At 40.2% G+C, this 20154-nt stretch overlaps 1 protein-coding gene across 9 annotated transcripts in view; it reads left to right on the forward strand.

Annotated features, from left to right (window-relative positions):
• LOC126285432 (RILP-like protein homolog) overlaps window positions 1-20154 on the forward strand; it is a 138488-nt gene that overhangs the window by 23851 nt on the left and 94483 nt on the right. For all 9 annotated transcript variants that reach the window (XM_049984819.1, XM_049984816.1, XM_049984813.1 and 6 more), the window contains one exon: window positions 15819-15946. In XM_049984819.1, the coding sequence (XP_049840776.1) occupies window positions 15819-15946 (128 nt within the window). The remainder of the gene's footprint in view (window positions 1-15818; window positions 15947-20154) is intronic.

The raw sequence follows: 20154 nt of genomic DNA on the forward strand, positions 1-20154 counted from the left end.
CCCTCTGTCATTTGATGTCACCAGGGCAGACTTCCTTTAGTTTATTGGGCAGCTACCTCCCGCATTTCTTCTACTCGGTGACTTTAATGTGCATCATCCCATTTGGGGTTCTCCCAAAACCTGTCAGAGAGGTGCCCTCTTAGTTGATCTTCTTGATCAACTTAACCTTTTCTGTTGTAACACCAGAGCACCCAAATTCCTTTCTGACTCCTCATACACACATTCCCACTTGGACCTACCCTTCTGCACTGCTCAGCTTGCCCACCACCTTGAGTGGTCCATTTTTTCTGATACGCACTCGAGTGACCATTTCCCATGTGCTGACTCCTACTCCACCTGAGTGTACACCTAAATGGCAGCTTACTAAGGCTGACTGGCAGCTTTATCCCTCCCTGGCGACCTCTGAAGAACAGGATTTGCCCAGATGTGATGACCAGGTGGAATATCTCTCAAACATTATCCTTACTGCTGCAGGATGTTCCATTCCTCGTACTTTCCTCTTACCACAATATGATCCGGTCCCATGGAGGACTGAGGCATACCACGATCCAATTTGCGGATGGAGATGTGCTCTCCACATTTTTAACTGTCATCCTACAATGGCAAACTGCATTAGTTATAAACAGATACGTGCAAAGTGATGTTGCGTATATCGGTATAGCAGAAAAGCTAGCTGGATTACATTAACTAGTTCTTTCAACAGTTTCACCCCTTCCTCTGTCATGTGGGCCAACTTCAGACGCACTCTGGGATCAAGATCCATTTACCAATTTCCAGCCTGGCTGTAGTAGATGGAGATAACAAATGGGTCCACAATAACACAAACACCTTGAGCCGCCATTTTGCGAAAATTTCAAGCACTTCCCACGATCGCCCTGCATTCCTATATCAGAAAAGAGTGGAGACGGCTCGGGCGATACCTTTCTCTTCTCGGTCATGAGTGCTACAATGCTGCCTATACTATGAGAGAGCTAGATCATGCTATCAGTTCATCGATCTCCACTCCAGGGCCAGAAACTGTCAACATTCAGATGTTGCAGCAGCTTTTTCTTAGGGGGCAAACACTTTCTGCTTAACATACACAACCGCACCTGGTCAGAGGGCTTATTACGCAGACATTTGCTTGAAGCCACTGACATACCCGTACCTATGCGTGGTAAGGACAAAAACTTTTCTTCTAGCTACCACCCCATCTCTCTTACCAGTTGTTTGCAAGGTTATGGAACATATGACTAATGTCCAGCTGGTATGGTGGCTTGAGGTTCGCATTTTACTAACGGCTGCACAGTATGGATTTAGTGTGCGCTGTTCTGCAGTTGACAATCTTTTCTTTGTCCATCCATATCATAATGATTTTCTGCAGAAATCCCGGATTGTGATTAGAAGGCCTGAGACACCTGCTGGAGAACTGGTATCCTCCATACTCCTTACACGTGGGGGCTTTCTTGGCGGCCTGCCTGCCATCTTTCCTTAAGGAATTTTTAAAAGACCAAATTTTCAAGGTGCATGTTTTTCTGCCTTGTGGGACACCTTTAACCATTTGTGCCTCAGAGCTCCATCCTGAGTGTTGTCCTCTTTGCTGTCGTCACTAACCCTATGATGGCTTGCTTGTCTCCCACCAGGCATCCCTGGCTCTCTTGTTGTTTGCAATTTTGCCATCTATTGCTGTTCTCCACAGACCTGTCTCACTGAGGGGTGTCTCCAGCAATGTCTTGGTCATCTTTACTCCTGGAGCAACACCAGCTTTTGTTCGTCCACTGACAAAGCTGTCTGTATTTCTGGCAATCCAGCAGGGTATTGGGTGTTGTGCGTCCTTCATTATTTTTACCATCATTGACACGCAATCACCGAAGTGGCATAAACTAAAGACATGTAATACAGTAGCTGAACCATGAAGGGAATATCCCAACCAATAAATGCCATACAATCATATCATTTCTGGCAGTGCAAATGATTTCTTCCCCCATCTGTACATCTTGGACCTGTTGCTCTCCCATTTGTTGAAACTACGAAATTCTTTGGGCTCATGTTCGATTGGAAACACTCTTGGACCTCCCTTATGTCTTACCTGGCAGCCTGGTGTAGGCAGTCCCTCATTGTTCAGAGTCCTCAATGGTACATCCTGGGGTGAAGACCGAATGGCCCTCCTCTATTTGTACCAGACCCTGGTCAGTTAGCAATTAGGCTATACATGCTTTATGTGTATGCATGACCATCCTTCTTGCGCTGTTTCAACACTATCCATCATTGTGGCATCCAGTTTGGCCACTGGTTCTATTTATACTAGCCCATTTGCATCTGTACGCTGAAGCTGCTAAACTGCCACTGTCCTACCACCAAGACTTTTTTTCTCAGCGTATAGGCATGCCATTCGTCTGCCATGTTTGGGCACCCATTCTATGCCTCTTTCTTAGACAACTCCTTTGCTTGCCAGTATGGGGTGTGTCTCTCTTTTGTGTTACCTAATGGAGCCTGCTTTCTGCACTTGATCTGGCACCTTAACTTCACACTAACTGCAACTTTTCCAATAGATGTGAACCCTTCACCACCTTGGCTTCCATTCGCTTCCAACGAACACTGCTCCAGCCCCACTCTATCGCCTTCTCTTTCGTGACCTTCGCACGGGACTTCACGATAGTACCTTTATGTAGAACCTTCATGTAGACTGATGGTTCTTGAACTGATCATGGTATCAGGTGTGCCTTCATCATTGGCACTAACCTTTTTCGATATCTGCTTCCGGTATTTACAGCAGAGCTTTTCACCCAGTAACCAGTCAGAGATTAAATCCAACGACAGACTTTTCAATGTGTCCTCCACTCAGACATTCTCAGCGCCCTTCAGAGTGTATGTGCACTGTACACTGCCCATCCCTTAGTGGCTCCACCAAGAGTGAGCAAGCGACAGTCCTTCCTGGACCCATTGCACTGTGATATTTGTGGGTTCCTGGTCATGTCAGTCTGCCAGGAAACAAGGCTGCTTACACGGCTTGCCAAAGCTGCAGTCCTTGTACCTCAGCCCACTAGTTTCTGTTGTGATGTCCCCTCTCCGCTGCTTGCTGATGTCATCGATGCCGTGGAGCTGTTACTGCTACAGCTCGGTCAGTGGAGTCGAGACGCGATGCATGATGATGGATGTCTCCGTCAGTTAACGAGAGACAAGATCTGAAAAAGCTCTTAAGAAATCATTCCTCGCGTAGTGATTAAAGTTTGATTGCGAGTCCGCACAGTTCAGTTATTAATGCAAACTGCGCACTCTGATTGTCTCTTATGGTTTCAAGTTGAATTATGTGCCCGGTTAACACTTTAGTGCAGTAATTGATGAATCTTCCCTCATGCACATCTTCCACATCACCAAAAGTGAGGAAGAAGTTCAATTGCAGATCGTATTGGCCGTTGTTTGTTCGTTGCTAAGTAAAATTGTCCGCTCTATATGATGCGAGATCCACAGGTACTCGTTAACAATGTCTTAATTATCTTGTCATAATATTATGTATGTCCAAACCTTCCTTGTCACACGAATTTACTTCAATGTTAAATAGTCACTGTTCATTAACTTTTGATGAGCAATTAAGAAATATTCATAGAATGATGGAGGCGATGTGTTGAATTCCACTTTTGATGAACAATTTTATTGTTCTTTTTTGCTAAATACTTTATGAACATCACGCCACATGCGCACACAGTTAATTAGCGCTGGCAGTTCTGTTAGTTTCAAGTATCGTGACAATTAAGACAGCTTTAACCCTTGGCATAATTGTATCTTCTTCCTGTATTAGTGTCAATGTCTCCTACTCGAGACTAAATCTGTATTATAGAAAGGAATGGACCAAGTTTCAAAAGACTATAAGTTCACTTACATGAATGTTGAGTCCAATATTGCCTAACCAAGTCCAACAACTCGGTATACAGTCAGCATATTATCTCAGTTCAAGTCTCTAGTCTGAAGATCAGTTCACAAAATCCATGCTTCTACTTAACACAACAACAACTCGTGTAAGTAAAACAATCTCGTCGCACTCCGTTCGCTCAACTATGGCAAGAGCTGCTCTCGTATGACTTGATAGCACAATAGCTAGCAAGCGACTTACTTTATCCATGAATGAGAATTGTAGATGCATTGAATTTATTTGTTGTATTTACAACTATCTTCTACATATGTTATCTCTGACCAACATTTCTTTGGTATTAATTTGCAATTATTACTTAAATGTTTAGCAAATAGCTAAAGACGACTCTTCTTCTTCCTTTCTACCGAAACACACTCTGTAATGCTTAATGTTGGAGTTTATCAAGACTTTCTGGTGTTATATCATAGGCAAAGTTGTACCTGTCAGGATAACTTTTCCCCACTTTACATCATGATTGTCTTTCCTAATTGGGTTTTGGGGCTCGTTAGGGTGTTAAATTATATTTTCTCCCACAATCTGTGTTGCCATCTGTCAGGACGTGGTGTCATTGGCATCACCATTGGTCCTTCCTTCATAGGAAAAAGCTCCGGGTTGTTAAGCCTGTCCCAGTGGCTTGGACGACTTCCTGTCAGCCATCCTACTGAGAGGAGGTCATTTTAATTGGGTTCCGTATTGGGCACTGCCTTTTTTTTAGCCATCATTGTTATGTGGTGATCCCCCATCAGTTTGTACTCATTTCCAGTTGGGTTTGCCGTCTGTTATTGTCATTTTTAGCAAATGACATGCAGGCTGTCGACCGCATTTTCCTTTTTATCCATTGTAGCAATATGGTGAAGGCCATTTAATCTTTATTTCTTGACCTCCATTTCTGTTAGGTGTCTTTTGTAGGTCTTTCTCCACATAGTCGATTTTTAGCTTTCTTCTCTTCTGTTAATTGGGATTGATGTAGTGTTGTTTTTAACTGCTCTCTTTGTGTTCTGTAGTATTGAGTTGGGCACATGTAAACAACATTACAAAGCCGGAATCAGTTTTTAGATAGTGAGTTACGGACTTTTCTGGAAAAGTAAGGTTGGTTTCATCTTGTGGGATCTGGGGAATGATGCTGAGGCAAGGTTAGAATTTAAGAAATTCTGGAATGTTAACAGAAGTTGATTTTGGGGCAGTGGGGCTGGGTCACAGTTGGGTGCAGGAGTGAACAGACAGATAGGGTTCAATATTGGTTATGGTTTGTGTCCGAGTGGTAGGATTGGTGGTGGAAAAAGTATTTCCATTGAAGGGACCAGTAGGAGCAGGAAAGGTTTTCAACAAGTCCAGGATGAATGAATTTGGGAGTGAGTAAGAGAAAAGAGGACTGATACTTTTGCAGGACTAGGCTTTCAGGAGAAAGGTTCATGAGTGCATTTAATGTCTGTTAAAGTTCTTGGTTCTGTACAGTAGGCAGTGTGTGTTTCTAAGGCTGTGATAAGTGTAGCAGATCTGTGAGGTAGTGTTTGCAGGGCTGCCACAAATTCTGAAAGTCTGGGCATTTCAAACTTGCCAGGGAAATCTGAAGGGGGGAGGGGACTGGAAAAATGGCATTTTGGTCTTGGTAGGTGAAATACTTTGTTTACTGATACGTCGTGCATTGTTGCTGACTGGGCTCAGTCCTACTGCTTCCTCCTTCCTGCCACTCCCCTCAGCTTGCAGTCAGTGCTGCCACTACTTTCTGCTGCTGGCCTAGCAGCTGCTGTGCTGACAAGAGGCAGGGAGGCATGAAGAGTGGTTTGTTTTGGTCTTGAGTCTCGGAAACTCTAGGCACAGCAGCTGGAGATGGCTGTCATGTGTGCTCGAATTGTCAGTGATGGATTGTGTGTGTGTGTGTGTGTGTGTGTGTGTGTGTGTGTGTGTGTGTGTGTGTGTGTCTCATAACAAGAGAACACACACACACACACACACACACACACACACACACACACACACACAAATTTAGTTTTGAGGGTGCGATTGTCTTTTGTACATGCCTGATGGCAGCTCAGCAATAATCTTCACATTAAGTTGCTGCCTGTCCTCATTATTAGTGATTCTCAGAGTATTCACACAAGTTATTTGTGGCATGGATTAATCTCTGTGGTCTGATTTCATCAACATGCTGTCTGTGACTTCTGAATAGCTGGCCATATGAATAGACTACCTCAACGGGCCAAAGCCACAGTCCATTTCTGCATTTATCTCTAAAGGGGCAGGTCTGCTAATCTGGAGCCTGCCGTTTCCCACTAATGTGCAGGCCCTGCCATTTCGGTCCAGTCTCATCAATCTGCCTGCAGGACGGGTCTGTTTGTGTATGGCATAATACACTGGATTTTTGTCATTTATCCATGGCACCAGGACTGCAGTGCTCCTCAGTAGACCTGCGGCTATGGGCAATAGATTTTATTTTATGTATTTCATGTCAGAAGCAAACTAAAACATTATTTCATATAATACTGCATTACACTACTACATACATTATGGTTTATAAATTTAACCAGTCTAAGAATAAAATAGGTATATGTATACACATAGATTATATTAACAAACATGAGTTAAATTAACTATACAATGAATGCCTAAAAATTAGCAACGTCCACTGCACTTTGTGTAGCATTTTAAAGATCTTCCATAGTGTGCACAGTTGGAGGTAAAGTACATTGTAGCAGATGTGGTGATGCCTGCACAGCAGATCCACAGTCGCACTTGAGGGTCCCCCCAGGAAGCCCCACCTCTGCAGGTTGCTCTTCGATCTTGTGATACAGGAACACAAGCAATGATGTCCATGTGGACCATTTCGCTGTGTGGCCTGGGAAAGAACTTCTTGTGGAATAAACTACTCCTCCAGATGCTAGCATCTGGCCTTCCATCTCTTCTCCCAGTGGTGGTGTGGAGTATAAGCAAGTGCTTCTTAGAAAGTTCTTTCTAGACAGAAGTCTGTGCTGTACCAGTTGATGACCATGTAGGGAGGTGGACTTCAGATGTTAATGCCTTTTTCATTCCATTTTGTGCTGCTGTATCCTGTCTGATGATGTCTGGAGGAGCTATGTCAGATAAGCAGTGCAGTTTTTCCGTGGATGTGGCTCTCGGACAACCCGTGATATGATGTCTCATTCAGAGCAAAATCAACTTTCGTGGTATGTGTGGATCTGCACCATACTGGGCAAGCACCCTGAGCTACAGAGTAGCATAGGGCTAATGCAGATGTCTGCACTGTTTGGCTGTGCTCCCCGTGTTGTTCCTGTCAGCTACCTAACAACATTGTTCCTGGCAGCCACTTTTTGCTTCGTTTTTAAACAGTGCTCCTTGTATGTGAGAGCAATGTCCAGAGAGAGCTAGATATTTTGGTGTCTTGCTATGTGCTAGAGATGTTTCTCCCCAGTTTATCTGTAAGGCTCTGCTAGCCTGTTTGTTTCTAAGGTGGAAAGTGCTGGTCTGGGTTTTAGATGGATTTGGTTTCAGCTGATTGCCCCTGTAATACACACAATTTTTTTCTAAGCATCAGTGAGCTTCTGCTCCACACTCTCAAAGCCTGAGCTGTGATTACGTCATCTACACGTATGAAGCTTTCATGATCGTTCGTGTTCGGTGCCAACACACTGCTCCATCTGCTTGTTTGTCCTTGATATTCCACAAAAATCTTTGATTCTGCAGTAGATTTCTAATCATACAGGTTAGTTGGTAATCCTTGGTGAGGTTGTATAATTTCAGCAACAACAGTCTATGGTTGACACTGTTGTAGGCTGCTGAGAGATCTATAAACACAGCACCTGTGATCTGCCGCCTTTCGAAGCTGTCCTCTATAAGCTGTGCTGTCTTATGAACCCATCCTCTATATGCTATGTTAGCTCCAACACCTGTGCTGTACAGGTCTTCCCTTGTCTGAATTCTGTTTTTTGGGGATAAGTAATGGGTCTATTATATGTTACTTTTTGGAGAATCAGCCTTTCCAACACCTTATGCAGGTGGCGGCAATGGATTTGAGGAACTGCGGCTGTCTCACTAAAAGTACGTTGTACAGTGTGGTGTTTTACAGACAGCTTATTTGGTCTAGTACATTTTGGCACTTCAAAAGTAGTGTATATATTAGAAAGTATGGGCAATAAAAAGAAAATTGTGGTAGTCACTGGCTGTTTCTGTGCTATGTACTCGTACATTTCTTGAAAGGAAAAAAAATAACACAATACTTCTAAAGTTAGTCATAACACTGACAATAACAAACACAATAAAGAACTTTTTTTTCCAGTCATCAATAGTGTTTGTTCACACAATTCTTACACACTTCTTTAAAGAGGCCTTCTTTCTTCTGATGTTATTTCTTAAATCGGTGAAGGTATTTTAAATCTGTTTTGTGACTCAAGGAAGTGCTTACTTTTGTCACCAAATTTGTTTTGTATTATTGACATAAAATAACGTTCATGCTCTTAATGAAACACACATGGCATTTGGGCCCCCTTTTCTCCATCTAAGAATTTTTTTGTGAAACGTCATTTCAAGTTTTGCAGCTTAGTATAACAATACTGTGAACCACAGTTTGAATACTGTGTACGTGTTTTTCTACCACCCTTGTACAGTGATTTTTTTTTTTTTTTTTTTGTTCTTGTTTAAGGTTCATGTCAGTTTTCACAAACAAGATATCACAGTAAAATTGTATGTTTTTATATATGGTCATTGATCCAGTCCCTTCATTATTTTTGTACCAAATAACACTTGCTGTCCCTTGGAAAACACTCACTCAGAAGTGGCAAAATTCGAGTAACAGCTACATTTCTCTTGTTTCCTTGATAAAATTTACTGTCTTTGGCAAAACAAAGTGGAGTTTGCACCAAGTTACCTTGTTAACATCCTAATGAACTTGCGCGTGTGACATAATCGTGAAACAGTGGTTTATTAAATGAGGAAATGTGATCAGTTCAGGTCAAAATTTTACAAAAAATCCCATTTTGTATATAAAAAAAACTGTAATGTCTTTTCTTGTTGCAGAGCCACAGTAATTCTCATTTCAGCAGCTACAAAAGACTTAAAAATATTAAATCATCCAGTACATAAGTCTAAAGTTAATTGTAACCACATCAAAAAATAGTTTTCACACCTCTGTCCTGAGAGTTCCAGAACCTGTACAGAAAATTGGAATAGATCTTCATAAACATAATTTCTTGACTTTTTATTGCTCATGAAAACCGCAAATTGCATGATGTACCACCTTCAGAGGTGGTGGTGAGATCACGGTACACACCCGTACCTCTGATACCCAGCAACACGTCCTCTTGCATTGCTGCATGCCTGTATTCATCGTGTCATACTATAAAGTTCTTTAAGATACTGTTGGTCCAGATTGTCCCACTCCTTAATTCAGTGTAGATCCGTCAAAGTGGGTTGTGGGTCACATCGCCTGTAAACAGCCCTTTCCAATCTATCCCAGGTGTGTTAGATAGGGTCCATGTCTGGAGAACATGCTGGCCACTCTAGTCAAGTGATATCATCCAGAAGGAAGTCATTCACAAGATGTGCATGATGGGGATGTGAATTGTCCATTAAGACTAATGATTCACCAATATGCTGCTGATAAGGTTGCACTATCAGTCTGAGGATGGCATTCATGTATAGTACCATTGTCATAGTGCCTTCCATGACCTCCAGTGGCATACGTTGACCCCACATAATACCACCCCAAAACAGCAGCGAACCTCCAACTTGGTGCACTCACTTTAGTGTGTTTAAAGCCGTTCGCCTGACGGGGTTGCTTCCAGACATGACTCCAGTGATTGTCTTGTTGAAGGCATATGTAGTATTCTTCGGTGAAGAGAACGTGATGCCAAACCTGAGCGGTCCATTCGGTATGTTGTTGGACCAATCTGTACTGTGCTGCATGGTGTCATGGTTGCAAAAATGCACCTTGCCACGGACCTCGGGAGTGAAGTTGCACATCATGCAGCCTATTGCTCACATTTTGAGTCATAACACAATGTCCTGTGGTTGCACAAAAGCATTATTCAACATGGTGGCATTGCTGTCACGGTTCCTTTGAGCCATAATCCATAGGTAGTGGTCATCCACTGCAGTAGTAGCCCTTGGGTGGCCTGAGCGAGGCAGGTCGACAGTTTCTGTCCCTCCTCCATGTCCGAACAACATTGCTTTGGTTAAATCAGAGATGCCTCGACACTTCCCTCAATGAGAGCCTTTCCTGGCGCAAAGTAACATTGCAGATGCGATTGAACTGTGTTGTTCACCATCTAGGTATGGTTGAACTAGGATGGTGTCTGTGATAAAGTATACACAGTCAACGTCTATCTTCCCAAGTTCTGGAAACTGGGGTGATGCAAAACTTTCTTTGATGTGTGTATAATCTGGTAGATAAGAAAATTCCACATGCTTATCACATACAAAAATACTCAAATATTTCCATGCTATCATTTGCCAAAATCTGTTTGATAACTGGGACTGTTTGAGGCTTGAGGAGCACTGTTGCTATTTTATTCTTGCATTCTGCTGGTACAGTCTCAAGGTCGGGCGTACACAAACACACAGGCAGGTGCAGCAGGTATCAAAGACTCTGCCGGAAATATCTGTGGCTCGTCGGGAAAAATTCATGTTGTGTGTGACACTTTGAATTCAAAGATGCACCAGCTTTTGATTGCTGCAGACATGTTGACAACAAACAACGTTCTATTCTGAGTCATTTGTCAACTCTTACAGTGCTGTAGTAGTATATCATGGTGAAACCAATCAAGATGAAATTGTGCTGAATGGCTGAATGACTGGAGCTCTGAGGGCTTAAGGCCCAGAAGTTTCTATCTTAAACCACCCAACCTATCAGCAGCAGTGGCATGGCCTAAAAACTGCCTATGACAAATAATGCATTTCCAACTTGGTAACTTTGTGCCAATATCTGAGAGCAATATTCATTTGCTGCAACTCGGCTATCTTCTTAAGGCTCTCATGAAATAAAATTACATGAAGGAACCTCCCCTTCAAGGTCTTTGCGAATATTTTTCATAAGGTTTGGTGCTAACCCATGAACAATACTGCATGAGGTCTCGATTCACCCAAGTTGCATATTAGTAGCTACATTATTGTTACGGAACACACCCAGAAACAAAGCAGTCTGACTTCGTGTAGGGGAAACAGAAACATGATTTTTGACAGGCTGCAAAGTCTGTAATATTTTTGCCCTTGTACCATCATCCTGAATCAGGTAGTGTGAAATATGACTGTTAGATGATGCAGCATTAGTTGGAATGGTGGAGGTGATGCTAGGCCTCAACGAATCAACTGTCAACTGTGAGCTTCCCAATTCACTAGTCGTTGTGATCTTCCCAAGCGTCAAGGGAGCACCTTCATTATGCCGTGTGTGGACGCACACGCACACACTATATATATAAATCATTTATATCTAAACTAAAATTAAGTCTGCAGCTGACGAAAACAGCAGGGCTGTCCAGCAGGGCTTGGGCAGTGACAGACTTTACTGGAATATGATTCTTCTTGTCTCCAGCTGTTGTAGCAAATTCGATGTTCTCGATGGTTTTGTACACTGTCTGTTTAGAACGGCAGTATATAAAAGCACCGGTTGATAGGCACAATGAATAACGGAAAGACTTACCTTAGGGGGGGGGAAAAAGGATAGGTATATGCGCGCGCGCACACACACACACACACACACACACACACACACACACACACAGACATATTTAAAGGTGTACATTGATTAGAAAGACATAAGTAAAAGAATTTCCAAAACAGGCCAAAAACTGAAATGATGGGTTTTTGTTGTTAAAAACTCTAATTTTCTTCCTTACCAACTTGTCACATTCATTATGTATGACGTTGGGTAGTTAAACATTCCGTACTTGCCAAAAGTTAACTTCAAGCACACATTTTAAGTTGCCTATGGCGGCACATGCGTCCCCGTGTGACCACCCACCCACCCCATTTAATAGCTACAACAGTGACACGTGATATCAGTACTTATGGCATTTAATTTTAATTGCAGCTTATCACTCCAAAATCTTGTGTGTGTGTGTGTGTGTGTGTGTGTGTGTGTGTGTGTGTGTGTGTGTGTGTGTGTGTGTGTGTGTTTTTAAAAATTGAGTAATGCATCTAAAAAAATAAGCTAACAGTAACAGAAAAGTTCTTGAATAAAATGTTTCAGTTTTTTTCTGATTTAGTGTCAGCAATTACAGGATTGCTTTTTATTCAAAGTTAAAAATTAATTAAGTAATAAAAACAGAAATTCCTCATCTAAAAATAGCTTTCATTTATGCAACTTACCTGTTTACTTACCCTTCAGATCCAAATTCCTATAAAGGAGACAATTTGCTGTTCATTAAAGAGTAGAGGGTTAGTAACGTTTCCCTTACACATTTTGTTTTTCATTTATTTACTTTTTTGTTGACTTAAATCTGTACTTACCCTTGAGATCCCAAAATTTGTCAGGGAAAAATGCTAAAATTTGTCTGAAATTCCCTGATATTTTCCTGATGTGCACTTTCGGAAACTTATGGCAGCCCTGGTTTGTCAGCTATGAGGGGGATGTGGGGGAGGTTTGGAGGCACTTGAAGAGGTGTTGGACGGTGGTGGTCGAAGGCCAGAGAAAGTGGTGAACAGGTTTGACAGATTTTTTTTTGAGGTGGCATTGTGCGCTGGTGTAGTTCCTGTCAGGCAAGAGTTTGTGCGGGATGGGATGCAGGATTTTGGGATTGCAGAGCAGGAGAATTTTGTCATTGGAGAGGAGGTCTCACACTTTGACTGGGGCCACCCATTCCATGGGGCTTAACCTCTCATGGTCGTCCCAGTTGTATATCCAGAGCTAACTGAGGTCTTCACAGACTGAAATTACTGTCCCAACCTGGTACAGAAACAGGTCTCCCACGTGTTGTCTCTCCAGTCACCTATCATTTTCTATTTACCCACTGACTGCACCACAAAGGAGCACTCGTCGCCATCCAGGACTGGAGAAACTGGATCACATTTTCCACCAGGTGTTTGACTACCTCTCATCATGCCCTAAAATGAGGAATTTCCTACCCTCGGCGAAATTTCACCACCCACCGAACCTATGCAGTGTTGTTCACCATCTTGAGATGGTTGGAGGGCAGTGAATTGGAGTGAAATCCAGTGTCCTTGCTTGCCAAGGTAGGCTTTGACAACCACAAAGACAAGCAATAGAAACTCTTACAATGTGCGGCAGTATCTTGCCGAAATGTAAGCTCAGTATGGCTTGCCATGAAGGGCAACAAAACATGGTGTAAAATATTGTCGATGTACCACTGTGCTGTAAGCGTGCCGTGGATGACAACCAAAGGGATCCTACTATGAAAAGACTCCTGGTTGATGGGCTGTGTTGCAGAGTCGAGGCATCTCCTGACACAACTTCAACCTGAAATATCATTGACTGAAGGAGAATCGTCTTCAGCGATGAGTCCTCCTTCAAATTGGGCCCCAATAACCAGTGAAGATAGTCTGGAAATGAGACTATTAGTGGTGGGACACTAGCCCAACTGTCACCCACTATATGGCCTGACAACCAAGAGCGATGGTGAGCAGTGCCATTTCTTTCCATAGCAGGACCCCTCTGGTTGTCATCTGCGGTATAGCAATGGTATTGTAAGCCTCATTTTGTAGCCCTTCATGGCAAGCTATCCTGAAGATTTCTCTCTAGAGTTTTGGCGAAGTTTATCACATTCCATGATGATCACATCACCACCACAACCACCACATTTATTAATCACATTGTTTCGGTCTTGAATTGTACAAATATATGAATAAATCCTAAGAGTGGTTTCTCTCTACATTTTGAGTAACTATCACATCTTCCATTTCATCTCCTCCTCCTCCTCCTGTGTACTATTGCATTGTCTATCCCCCACTTTTACCTTTTGTACAAGGTTACATGATCACTACCTGTTCATGGGGCATGAGTAGAGAGAATCATGTCTGTGTGGAATATCAATCTGGTGACAAGTTTTTGAGTAAATCTTCATTTTATATAGATTGTTAAGCTGTTGGTGTAGGATAAAATTAAATGGACTTTACCTGTCATATAAGTAAAATATTTCACAATCCACATATCAAAATTTTATTGGCATGCTTGGATGTGATTGTATATTATTAGATTGTTTATTTTTGCTTATTCAACGAATGATCTAAATTATTAACAAAGAAACAATACAGTGTAAAATGCCATCGTGTGAATAGAACTTCCTGAAACACGTTGATATACCTGAAGCAGTGTTGGTCTGTGGAGATCAAAATATGAAGTTAGGCTGTTTTTTGTTCCCAAATGTTTAAACTTGTTTCCATCTCCATAAGTGATTAATAACTCCATTGAATTATTAGATGAAACCTATAGACTTGATGTATCTCTTTAGTTGTGATATGTTCCCACTTAAAAATATTGGTCCATTTTTATGGGCCTACTGAATGTCTGTTCACCATCAGCATCCTAGATTTGCATTGTTACAATTGTAGATATTTAAATTTTTGAAAGTGTACCTCATTATTACTCGGTTTTATGAACAATGTTTCTGTATGATACATGTTCGTGTTTTTGTGTGTGTGTTTTTGTGTGTGTGTTTTTGTGTGTGTGTTTTTGTGTGTGTGTTTTTGTGTGTGTGTTTTTGTGTGTGTGTTTTTGTGTGTGTGTTTTTGTGTGTGTGTTTTTGTGTGTGTGTTTTTGTGTGTGTGTTTTTGTGTGTGTGTTTTTGTGTGTGTGTGTTTTTGTGTGTGTGTGTTTTTGTGTGTGTGTGTTTTTGTGTGTGTGTGTTTTTGTGTGTGTGTGTTTTTGTGTGTGTGTGTTTTTGTGTGTGTGTGTTTTTGTGTGTGTGTGTTTTTGTGTGTGTGTGTTTTTGTGTGTGTGTGTTTTTGTGTGTGTGTGTGTTTTTTGTGTGTGTGTGTGTTTTTTGTGTGTGTGTGTGTTTTTTGTGTGTGTGTGTGTTTTTTGTGTGTGTGTGTGTTTTTTGTGTGTGTGTGTGTTTTTTGTGTGTGTGTGTGTTTTTTGTGTGTGTGTGTGTTTTTTGTGTGTGTGTGTGTTTTTTGTGTGTGTGTGTGTTTTTTGTGTGTGTGTGTGTTTTTTGTGTGTGTGTGTGTTTTTTGTGTGTGTGTGTGTTTTTTGTGTGTGTGTGTGTTTTTTGTGTGTGTGTGTGTTTTTTGTGTGTGTGTGTGTTTTTTGTGTGTGTGTGTGTTTTTTGTGTGTGTGTGTGTTTTTTGTGTGTGTGTGTGTTTTTTGTGTGTGTGTGTGTTTTTTGTGTGTGTGTGTGTTTTTTGTGTGTGTGTGTGTTTTTTGTGTGTGTGTGTGTTTTTTGTGTGTGTGTGTGTTTTTTGTGTGTGTGTGTGTTTTTTGTGTGTGTGTGTGTGTGTTTTTTTTGTGTGTGTGTGTGTGTGTTTTTTTTGTGTGTGTGTGTGTGTGTTTTTTTTGTGTGTGTGTGTGTGTGTTTTTTTTGTGTGTGTGTGTGTGTGTTTTTTTTGTGTGTGTGTGTGTGTTTTTTTTGTGTGTGTGTGTGTGTGTTTTTTTTGTGTGTGTGTGTTTTTTGTGTGTGTGTGTGTGTGTTTTTTTTGTGTGTGTGTGTGTGTGTGTGTGTGTGTGTTTTTTTTGTGTGTGTGTGTGTGTGTGTGTGTGTGTGTGTGTTTTTTTTGTGTGTGTGTGTGTGTGTGTGTGTGTGTGTGTGTGTTTTTTTTGTGTGTGTGTGTGTGTGTGTGTGTGTGTGTGTGTGTTTTTTTTTGTGTGTGTGTGTGTGTGTGTGTGTGTGTGTGTGTGTGTGTGTGTGTGTGTGTGTGTGTGTGTGTGTGTGTGTGTGTGTTTTTTTTTGTGTGTGTGTGTGTGATTTACTATCCAGTGTTAAACATAGTGACTGTTGCGGATTTATTTTGTATTGCATTCAAAGTTTCATTAAATTTTTTGCAGCTCATACAGTAAGCACAGAAGTTGATGTTGTGGTGCTGCAAAGACTGCGTAATGTCATTGACCAACAGAGAGAACAGATTCGTTGCAGAGAAAGGGAAATTCAGGCCAAAGCTGCAGAAATTGATGCTGTAAGTACCTGCACCTCATCCATAGCATAGTGGTTGCAGAATTAAAGCCTAACCATGAGTGAGATAGCTATTAAATATGACCTAAATCCTTTGTAGCTCCTATAAAGCAATTGGTTTTTAAAATGGTGCTACTATCGAAGAAAATGCCTTAATATTAGTCTAAAAGGATTTGGTATGTGATTAATATTAAAACAAATTATTGGGGGGGGGGGGGTCAAATATGTATAGTCTTCTTTCCTTAGTGGCATGAGTGAGGAGAGTAACAAAACATCAAAATGTAAAGGACTAATTTTTAGATATTGCTTTCTTAGAGATAACAATTTATTCTTCATCTGTTTCATTGTTTCCTCAATTCATTGGCACTGTTATGCTCATAATATATTTCATATGAAGTTAAATGACTGCATTAGGTAAGGGAAAAATTGGAATAATTTGGCTTGCAGCAGCATGGAGAAATATAAATTGTATCCTGTGATATCAGAAAAAAGGCTGAAGGTTTTAGGCAGATAAACTAAAGGATGTAAGTAAAGTCGTAAAATAAAGAGTGGGGAGAAAGTTTCTATTAGAAAGGAGCTGGAGATAAGACGACAGCTGAATAAAATTGGAAGCAGTCTGTTACTCACAAACTTATTACTCCTCATTTTAGTGAATCTCTTCCGCCCTTGACCCTGAATAGCACAGTGATCGCCTTTTCCTATTCTGCAAACAATTTGGTGATAATTCTGGACAATCACATAGCCTGGACGGAACACACAACTTCAGTCTACAAGGTGTTGGCATCACTTCACTCATTACCGAAATGTAAAAAAGTTCAGTCTCTCAAGCTTAAAAAGAAACTCTCTTATTAGTACTCCCCATCCTTAATTATGATGATCCTGTTCCCAAAGGACTTTCGTATGAGAGCACACATTGGCTGCAACTGGTGATGTTCATACATTTGTGATGTTTGCTCCTTTCAACATGTCATTCTTGCCTGTGAACAGTTATCATGGCTGTGTGCTGTTAAGAGCAGAGATTATCATACCATGTTGGTGCATTGTCTTCTCAGTCACTGCACTCCATCCTATTTCTCATCAACCTTACACTACTATATGAACAGCACAGCAGAAATACGTGTTCTCTAAATCATGTTCCGTATCGGGAACCCAAATTTGGAACAATCTTCCTCAAAATGTTACATAAATTAAAATCCTTCCAAACTTCAAAAGACAGATAATGGCCCACCTTCTATCACTGTAGCTCTCTCTTCTTGAAGGTCACTTCCACCAACCTTCCCTCCCCACACCATGATTCCTTTGCCTTGTCTCTTTCAATTCCCTCCTGTTTCATTATCCCTTCCACTTCTTCTAATGCTAAATAAGGCTTCAGAAGTCTTACACTAATCAGTATTTTTATTTATGCCTCCATTATGTTATTTTTGATGTCATCATTTTACTGTTGTCATTTTATTATTATTATTATTATTATTATTATTATTATTATTATTATTATTATTATTGTGATTTCTGCATAATATTTCTTGTCTATATTGTCCTGGTCAGATATGAGAGGACTCTAAGGTCCTGACTTGGTCATGCTACATAAGCAATAAATAAAATAAACATGGTTATATTTTATGAACAACAGTGAAGGTAGGATGTGAGAACAGTGTACACTAAGAAACATACGTGTGTTTTAATGTGTGTGCTGGTTGCTGTTTCAAGGGACACAGATTTTCTTAGCACCTCCATTTTGATGTAATAGGTTGCTCTGACCACATAACTTCGACTTTCACAAAAAACTTCATAAAAAACTATAATTTTGCCACCCACGTACACCATACATCAGTTATATCCTGCTACTGCTGCTTCATAGTCCCCACATCTCCAGAACCATCCCAAAGATTCTCTGTGGTTTGTTACTTATTAAACTTGTTGTCCCATCCCTTATCAGATCTTGTCACAACCAACAAGAAATATCGTATGAAGTACTAACCAGACATCTTGCAGAAGCCTCAGAAAAGATGTATGGATTTTTACTCTTACATGCCACTAGCTATAGTGTCTTATATTTCTCGGTAGTAACAAGAATAAATTCAGTACGATCTCAGTGATCAACAAGAACAGTACTGGATGTAGAAATAACTTCCATGTAGACTATGCTTGCCTCTCTAGCCCTCAGGATTTTTATCTGCTAATACAAAAACGGGTAGACACCAGGGAGAAAATTAAAAATCCCCAAATATTTTAAAGCAAACTCTAATAATACCTTATTAGATACTACTACACATTTACAGAATATTTTAAACCAGACGTTTGCATTCCATAAAACTCTAATATTAACAATATTATGAAAAGGATAAATTGCTACTCACCTTATGGTGGACATGTTGAGTTGCAGACAGGCTTTTCAAAATATTGTAATTATTCCATCCATGATTTTTCATTGTTCAATATTTGTACTAGACAGCAACTGAATTTACCAGTATAAAGGCAACTGACAGTAATCTACCAAGAATTTTCCATTATTTTATCATTTTTGAAGTAGAAATGTGCATTAAAATGTGGACAAATATATAATAAGAAAGTTCTCCCACTAGCATAACATGTCAAGCTCAGTATGACACTGAGTTTACTGATGTGAAATTGAAAATATTAAGTATTCTAGACAGCTTAACTGGGATACAGCAGGTTTGGTAAACAGAAAAAAGAAACGGTAGTGTACTCATATTTAATTTGAACAGTTCTTTAATATTCCTGCCTTTTGATTTTTATTTACGGTGGCATAATTTATTAACATGTCTATCACCAGTGAACCTGGGCCTATGTGGTTCATTAACCAGTAAAGTTTCTAGTGCACTCATTCTTACAACAATTAATAAAAATAGTATGTTTCCAAGTACATGTATAATTCCCTAAGATTTAGTTGGCTGTTGATTGTACCAATTTTAGTTGCATGTAGTCATACAAGAGTTTCTCTTTGCTCAAATAGCATATCTTGGATACTGAAGCTGCATCAAACAATTGTAACATACATATGTGCTCCACAAGCAAAAAAATTGCCTTTTTTTAAGGAAGTTAAACATGTACATATGTAAAGAATCTGCAATAAGTGAAGAGACAAATGTACAAAATGTGGAATTAGATCCTTTACATTCTGCTGAAAAAATGCATAGCAGCATTTTAGATTAACTGTCAAATTTGCACTATGTTGAGGTACCTTACTAGAGGTTGACTAGTTTGTAAGGAATTGATTTCTGTAGAAAAGTAAAGAACTCCTTTGTTTCATAATTCATTGCACAGAGAGATGGCAAAAGAAACCTGAAGAAGTATAGGCTGTCTTTGAACATGACAGAAGCATTTTCTGTCTACAATGAGGTTTCAGTAATCACCATCATTGTCTAATGTAGAATGTATTTCACTATACTAATGCTTTTATAGAGCTCATTGAGGAGGTGAAGAAACTTTGGAATAATAAAACTGGATGTTGTGCTTAGAGGAAGAGATTGTGTGTCTTAACAGTAATTATTGTTAACTCCAGGTAAAGCTGCTGTGTTTTAGCACTGCTTGTGAAGTTATCTGCCTTGTGTGTTTCGTGCCTTGTGTGTTTCGTGATTTGCCTGCCCATTTCAATTAATTTTGGTTTGCATTACTGTAAATTATAAAATTCATAAAGCAAAATTTCTGAAGCAAGTATTTTCATTAACTAAAACTCAGAATACTGCAACTTTTTTTTTGTATTTTAAGTTCCAGTTTTATGTGTCAGTTACTTGTCATCTTTGTAACAACAACAATATACTTAATTTAGAGGAGCATTTGATTCAGTGTATTTATATTAAAACCTCAAGCTTTTGTAACCATAGCACACATTACAGTAATTTTTCCTTCAGTTGGAATCGGTATAGCATCTACTTGGGCGCAACTAACATGGCCAAATATCAGTTTTGCCTGTTCAGTTCATAATAAAATAGCAAATGGTTCAGTCAAAAGTGTGTGTCATTGAGGACTAAATCACACTGTTTGCTGTTCCAGAAACTAGGCTGGACAGCATATGATTTTATTTTTCTGATCAGCCACAGCCGTAGATAACCAAACCATTAACCATGTATTTTCAAACACTGTTAACTACTAACAATATATTTTCATGTTCAACAATATATATTTTTTCCAGCTTAGTTTTTTCTGTAAATTTAGTCAATGTTGTTGGTACTTGCAGCTGTGCTCTGTCAG

This window comes from Schistocerca gregaria, chromosome 8, assembly GCF_023897955.1.
Source record: "Schistocerca gregaria isolate iqSchGreg1 chromosome 8, iqSchGreg1.2, whole genome shotgun sequence".
NCBI classification, from domain to species: Eukaryota; Metazoa; Arthropoda; class Insecta; order Orthoptera; family Acrididae; genus Schistocerca; species Schistocerca gregaria.